We start from the raw sequence: 7633 nt of genomic DNA, 5'->3' as shown, positions 1-7633 counted from the left end.
AGCCTTATTGACGGACTGTACAGTAGTGTTAGCTTAGTTAGAGCTGGTTTGCGAACAACATAGAATATGGATTCTCCTATACTGGTAATATTATCTCAGTTATCTATTCGTTACAGTTATTGAAAGGCAAAACTTGTTATCACAATATATATTAAGATTTACTTGAATATTCGCGAAACATTGTTATTTTTCTTAGTTGCCGGAGTAACTGAAGCTAACTGTTAGCTAACTTGTTAGCATGGGTGAAGTCTCCGAATGTTTGCTGCTGATGTGGAAGTGTCATGTCTTCCGTACTACAGGACGAACATTGTTATATACAGTTTCCAGTTTTGTGTTACTTTTCGTAACCGATATTGATGCATTATTGTCGTCTTCATTCACTCATCTCGGGGCCTACAACACCCCCTGTCAATTTTATTAGCACACAGCACAGTTCTTTGTTTGATGTTCGTGATATTTTATTTCTTATCAGTTGATGATTAAATATAATGCACATTGTATTGCTGTCTACGCAGGAACCCTCCTTATACACTGTCAAAGCTATTCTAATTTTGGACAATGATGGAGACAGGCTTTATGCCAAGGTAAAGGTTTTATAAGCAAATATCATATATGATCAGCATTCCTGTTCCTGAAGCATAAATAACTCTGCCTCTTCAATGGATATTAACTATAGTTTATTATTACTTTTGGTAAATGTAATATATTATCTTGATAAAAGCGTGAAAATAAGTGTGAAACCAAAAATGATGAGATGATGACACCAAAAGCACACATTTACCTTACTGTTTAAATTATACCTTTAATATCAAATATAAAGGCTTGATTCAGTGAGTTAATGTTGCATTGCAGCAAAATACACAAGAAAAAAAAAAGATTATTTTTGTATTATTTATTAGAATAGTTCACTATAAATTACTGTGTTTCAAACTAAAGTAGAATTACACTATGACATCTTGTGTCTTTTATGCTGACTACATTTATTTTTGTTTTTATGATGTGTGTTTTAATTGAATCTATAATGTACAAAACTGAGGATAAAACAATCCAGAAAGATTTTCTCTTTAGCATCATTCAAGTGCAAACCTAATATGGCATAAAATAACTATAAAACATCTAAATTTGTGCAAAACATTTACGTTTGCAGAATGCACACAAAACATAAGCAGTTTTTGCTACTGTTTTTCCAAATTAAGATGTTTAGAAATTGAAAAACATTTGTATCCGTTACCTGCACTACTTATTTTATTTCAGAAATGTGCTGTGTGAACATAAACGTTAAATAAGTTTTAAAGGTTAGTGATTAAAGTCTGCAAATTTATTTAATAACTAACTATGGTAGTGTTAATTGTAAATTAACCTTTTGATTATTAGATATTTTTTAATAATGGCTTATTTGAAAAAAAAAAATCCAGTTAAATGATAAAATTCTTTCGACACCTAGTTTGAAATACACTTGCTTGTACAGTCAGAATACAACGGCTTTACGCCGCAGAACTACCAGGAAGTTAGAAAGTATTATGACAGTGACTTAGCTTTATTTCCTTTTTTCAAGAAAGTTAAACAGTTCATTATCTTTAACCTTGGCTAAAATAAACAGTTCTTATATTTTTAATTGCATATTTATAATTCAAAATATTAACTATTTTAATGCACCAACAGTATTATGATGACACCTACCCTACAGTGAAGGAGCAGAAGGCGTTCGAAAAGAATATATTCAACAAAACGCACAGGACTGACAGTAAGTACCGTAATGATCAGCATATTAAGGACTAATAATGTGGATCAGTTTACTTACAAGTTAATTTTTTATGTTTTTATTTTTTCTACATTTTGTTTAGGTGAGATCGCATTACTGGAAGGCTTGACTGTTGTCTACAAGAGCAATATAGATCTTTTCTTTTATGTGATTGGAAGTTCACATGAAAATGAGGTAAATAGGGTCATTTTAGAATTTTGCAAAAAAAAACATTGTGAAGTGAACATTAAAACACAAGTGCTTAAAGATGAGCAGAATCTCGAGAGAAAATTCAGTATCCCACTTTTATTTAGTCTGCTGTGCTCCTTTTTAGAGAAACAGGTGTGACAGTTTAAATTGTTGGAGGTGAAAGAGCAAATTCTACTTTTGAATATGTGTCTTCTGCTTATTCTGAAATGCTAAAAACTTCAGTTTATTTAGTCTCTTTAAAAAAAAATCTAATTTTATGTTTTTTGTTCTTTAGCTATTTTGCAATTTATTGTTAATTTTATTCATTATCATTCAAATGTTTTCATAGTATCATAATTCCTCAGATTTAATGGACTTACTTATATAACGCTTTTCTATCTTATTGAGACACTCAAAGCTCTTTACAACACAATCTGTGCCCTCATTTACCTGTTCATACAGCACTCTACTAGATCTCTACAAAGACTAATCAGAGCTTTATCACATTCATACACCGATGGGACACACATCAGAGGCATTTAGGGGTTCAGTGTCTTGCCCAGGGACACTGCGGCATGTGACTGCTGGTGGAATCAAACCCCCAACTCTCACAATGGAGGACGACTGCTCTAACCTCTCAGCCACAGCCATCCCTTTAGTTTATTTATTTATATATATTTTTAGTTCAGAATAGTTAGACTTTTAGTTTAGTTTAGAATGATCAGTTCATTTAGTTTGTTTTAGGCTAACAGTCAAGTAAATACTAGGAAACATTATATTTAAATGTCATTATTGTAACAGTGTAGTGCACACAAACCTCATAAATCAAATCAGCATTACAAATTCCTTTAGTTTTTCTTAAGCGTACCAAAGATTTGATAATATAGTGATTCTGTCCTCAATGTATTTACACTATTTGGCAATTGTCTTTTTCAACTTGGGTATTATTTTTTTTATTTAAAACGTTGGGGGGGGGGGGGGGGGTTAATTTAAAATTTTTTAAAAATGGTAGCTAATAGTGATTTAAAAAATTACTAAACCAAACACGATGCTAGATTCTAATTTTAACGTTTCTTTTCTTTCCACAGCTTATGCTCATGGCTGTTCTGAACTGCCTTTTTGATTCCCTCAGTCAGATGTTGAGGTTTGCTTTGGCAGCAATTTTCAAGCAAAGAATAATAAAGCAAATAAAAAAATAGGACATTTAGAAGAGTAAGCTTGAGATTATAGCTGACGTTTTTCCATTTTTGTTTTTGAAGGAAAAATGTTGAGAGGAGAGCCTTGTTGGAGAACATGGAGGGACTCTTCTTGGCTGTGGATGAAATAGTGGATGGAGGGTAAGTCAGAGTTTGTCATTATGAACGTTCTCGTTCTGAATTCTTCTGGTTCTTTTTGTTAATTGTCGATGGGACATTTTGTGCCTCCAACAGGGTGATCTTAGAGAGTGACCCTCAGCAAGTTGTTCATCGAGTGGCCCTCAGAGTAAGCTCTTTTTGACATTTGTCCTCTCACAAATATTCAGTAAAGTTTAAAGGTGATGAGCTGCAAATACAATATACATTTTTTTTGTAGGGTGATGATGTACCTTTGACAGAACAGACAGTCACCCAGGTGAGTAAAGCATGTCTGTATTGATCCTCTGTCTACTATAAAGTGTAAAACATCCATTAGTATATTGACTGTTAAAAATTACTTGAGAATCTAAAAATACTACGGCACTGTCATTGCGTCATTTTCCTCGTCTACTTTGTCACTCGCCTTTGAGCTGTCAAATTTTGGGCTTTTTTTTTTTTATCTGTACAATGGTGTGCGTGATACTAATTATTTGGTGGTGAGGGAGTAGGTAGCCAACAGTATTCAGTCTTACAGTTTCTAAGCCTGTCTGTGTGCGTGAGTGAGAGAGCTGCTTGTGATTAATGTTGTCATTTAAGAGGTCTGAAAGTGCCTAACGCCATTCCTCCCATGGTCGTGATTAATGTCTGTGTCCAGTCTTCATGCTTTATGGTTATGATTTGGCTTTCACTCAGCGAATTAAGATGATTAATTAGGCCTTGAATATTTATCTTCCTTAATATGACGGTATTTTTTTTTTTGTCGAATTTGAGCAACTAATTGTAACTTTTGTAATTTCTACCAAGACTCATGTCACTTGCTTTTTAATTGAGCTCTGTATGAGGTACAGTACTTTGCAAACAAACAAAAAAAAAACAAACAAGACCCAATATTTTTTTGTTTTTTGCTTTCATGGAGCCAACTTTTCAGTTGATATTTGATCTTTCTGAAGGTCTTTCAACATTTTTCTTTGGATATTTTTCCATTTATTTTCTGTTCAGTCCTTACACCTGATTATGACTGGATACTGTGCAGTATGTGTTTAATGCTGCAAGATTAGCACTTGTCTGTGATTTTAGAATTAATGTTAACTTCATGCATCAAAGCATGTCATGGATGAAGGTCAATGGCAGACTAGTGTATAGCCTTATTTTCTTATTACATAATATTTGGATTTTACATCAACCTTTTGGCCTTTTCTCACAGCTATTACCCACCTTTAACAGACATGGTTTTAATTAGAGACTAGCCTCTGTTGTTACTTTTACACTACCTCTGCCCAGAACTAATGCCCTCAGAAAAACAGCTGTGTGCAGATCATACTGGAAGATGTTGTCTTCTGAATAAACATTGATTTTTGACCGTGTTAGTTTTCTAAAGAACATTACAACATTTATAATAATGAAATATTAAATTGAATAGGTAAGTCAATCTATGAGGGAAATGTGAACTGTGTTTTACTCCTTTTGACATGTTTTGGAATTATTGCAGTCAACAACTTGTTCTTTTGTCTTTTTTATGTGTGTCTTGGGTGTTGAGTTGGAATATTGTAATATTTGTGTGTTGTAATGCTTGTGGGTGTGGATTCCAAGATGGAATGATAAAAAGTAATGGAGATAAAACAAAACGATGAGGAAAGTGAACAAGTAGAGAACAGAAGATGTGGCAGGTTTAAAAGTAATGTTTAAAGCAGACAAACAGTGTTTGAATGTCATTTCTTTAGGAAACAGGTGAAAATTCATCAAACAATTCATCAGTTAAATGTTAAAAATGTTAAATTATTATTTTTAAATATGGATGTTTGTTAACTTATTTTATATATGAATATCTTTATTCAGTGCCCTGAGCCAACTTCTGTTGACTGGCGCTGTATAAATAAACTGAATTGAACTGAATCAGTTGATCATCTTAGGTTTCAGCTTTTAGGGCATCACTTTGTTGATAATATATTTCGTCTAACTATCTGCGGTATTTTCTTTTCTGTTTTTGTTTTTACAAATGTGGAAATTGTGTCTTTGACAGCATGTTGGTAACAAAGTGCCTAAAGATCAAATTTCATTTTGGTTATCTGCTAAATTGTTTGGTGTATGTCAACCCAAAACAGGTTCATCCTTTGAGTTTAAAAATAAATTTATAAATGGGATGCAAATGTGTGAAAAGCAGCCTAACTTCAAAGAAAAACTTTGACAGACCTTCAGAAAACCTGAATTATTGATCAAGACCACTTTAAAAATGGTAACAGTTTGACTCCTTCGAAGGAAAGTTTAGAAATGAGGAATGGCTCCAGAATAACGCGTTACTGTATGTTCTGTTTAGGGTTTAACTTCAACTGTAGCCATCATTTAAGTGTTATAACACCGTTTCTCCAGTGATCTGCCTAAACAAAGCCATTTCTTTTCACAGGTGCTTCAGTCTGCCAAAGAACAGATCAAGTGGTCGCTCCTACGATAGTCACCCTCGTGCCTGCTCATCAGTGAGTCACTGTTCAGAACAGACCACATGGCACTAATCCTCAAGCTTTTTCTCCTCCAACTTCCACCGTAGATGATGCTGTGAGAAGTACCTGTGATTGATCCAGTCACAGTTCAGGACTTATACTTAAAAAAAGTTTGATTTTCCATATTTTTATCTGCTCAGTCTCATGTATGATCAAAATGAAGATAAAATGTGTACATTCCACCAATGGATTGTATTTTTCTTTTCTCTTAAGAAGCTGATTTTTTTTTTTTATTATAACTGAGCATATGTCGATGTTTCACAGCATCTTCTCCTCTCACATCATTCCATGTATCTCCAGTAACGAAGTATCTTTTGAACAGCATGCTGTCATCTTCTCCTGATTACTGTAAAATAAAGCCACTTTGAATTTTCACGCATATTTTTATTGAAAATTATGCAATCAGTACTACGGTCATTGAGGAATGATTGAGTTTTTTTAAATTGATATATTTTTTAAGTATCAATCATATTTGCTAAAATCTGACCACTAATATTGAGCATAAGGAATGTGCGGATTTCGTTATTCATTATTTTGATCAATTTTTTCAGAAATATTAATCATGAATGAACCTTGAAAAATGTTGCAGTTTTGTGTGATTGTGGATTTTTTTTTTTACATAATTCTTGTAACTGACTGATAAAAGCCCTCATTTTTTTTGCCTTTTGTGGCCAAAGACCTCATTGAGGCTGACCAGTGCAAGGGCTCCACCTCCTGGTTCAATCCATAAAGTACAAGGCTGAGTTACATTTTCTCTTTAGATGAGATTATACTTGAGTATCTGCCTTGAATAGATAAACCATATATGATACTGAGTGTTGTGGCATGAAACGGTTTTAACCAGAAACACAACACATGTATTTCAAACGAGGACCTCTGGACATCATGGATCTGATGTGTCATGTATCCCAACTGTCCCACAGCTGCTTCACACACAGAATATAAATGGGGATATCCTTCAAAGAATTGAATTAAGGAATGGGCACCATGTTCCTGTGATGCTTGATGTATGTGACATTATAAATGCCCTATCTGCTCTTCAGCTATCGTGTTCACATTCTGATCTCTACCCTGTGATTCTTTTTTTTTTTCCTCATCAGATTTATGTTGTCACGGCAACAGACAGATTCAATCATGCACTGTTCCAGTTCACACCATGCACTCTTTGATTGCCCTTGCAGTGAACATGTTTTAATTAATGTGTGTGTGTAGCTATGTAGTATATACACATGTTAAAATGTGAATGTTTTACAATATTAGATAGAAACAAGATGATATTGAACTTATATAATCGCATCATGTTTAAAGTCTGTATGGAAGGAGAGGTAAACACACCGAGCATGTTGCTTAGAAATCCATGCATCAGAAACCTGAAAGAAGCATGCATGTGCATTTTTGCAAATGTACATTATTTTTCATTCATTCAACCTTTATACAAGTTAGTCTCAACTCATTTACAAGAGAGACCTATTTTAAACAAAGAACACAAATGAGGTAGACAATCAATTCAATTCAAAAATACTTTATTAATCCCAGAGGCAAATTAAATATATAAAAAGCATCTAAAATAAAAATTAAATATAAGTGATATAAAAACAAAACAAAAACTGCTATATTATAAACAATACAATTTTACAGTACAATTTTTGTAATCCCTTAATAAGCAATTATTCTGTCATGTTGCAACATGACCCGAGTTAAAAGGAGCTAAGCTGTTTGTAACCTCACAAATTGTATCGTCTGAGGCTTGTCACTCCCCCTCCCCCCAGCATCAGGTCTCTATATCCAGATAATTTGGCTGAAGACATCAAAATGACAAAAAAAGATTAAGTGAATCATTTTGATGTACAGATGTCTGCAGCCTGGGGGAGTTT

At 33.6% G+C, this 7633-nt stretch overlaps 1 protein-coding gene across 2 annotated transcripts; it reads left to right on the top strand.

Annotated features, from left to right (window-relative positions):
• On the top strand, positions 1–6132 carry copz1 (COPI coat complex subunit zeta 1). Of its 2 annotated transcripts, XM_037684145.1 has the most exons (9): positions 1–84; positions 516–584; positions 1663–1744; positions 1845–1936; positions 3019–3074; positions 3190–3267; positions 3361–3412; positions 3503–3541; positions 5666–6132. In XM_037684145.1, exons 1-9 carry the CDS (start codon positions 67–69, stop codon positions 5711–5713), a joined length of 534 nt encoding a protein of 177 aa, XP_037540073.1. In that variant the 5' UTR covers positions 1–66; the 3' UTR covers positions 5714–6132. The 2 variants fall into 2 exon arrangements, with proteins under 2 accessions (XP_037540073.1, XP_037540072.1); XM_037684144.1 differs by lacking the exon at positions 1–84 and having other exon boundaries at positions 489–584.
• Positions 6133–7633: the final 1501 nt, after the last annotated feature.

This window comes from Nematolebias whitei, chromosome 11 (assembly GCF_014905685.2).
Source record: "Nematolebias whitei isolate Nwh7 chromosome 11, NemWhi1, whole genome shotgun sequence".
Taxonomy (NCBI): Eukaryota; Metazoa; Chordata; class Actinopteri; order Cyprinodontiformes; family Rivulidae; genus Nematolebias; species Nematolebias whitei.
Note: the sequence above shows the minus strand (reverse complement) of the source record. Positions and strands in the feature narration are given on the sequence as shown.

Excerpts from the sequence above, each read along its gene's own strand:
- copz1 (XM_037684144.1), top strand. The coding sequence starts at position 489 with ATGCACATTGTATTGCTGTCTACGCAGGAACCCTCCTTATACACTGTC. Across the intron at positions 585-1,662 it reads GAGACAGGCTTTATGCCAAG|TATTATGATGACACCTACCC; the intron begins GTAAAGGTTTTA and ends ATGCACCAACAG. Across the intron at positions 3,413-3,502 it reads TTCATCGAGTGGCCCTCAGA|GGTGATGATGTACCTTTGAC; the intron begins GTAAGCTCTTTT and ends TTTTTTTTGTAG.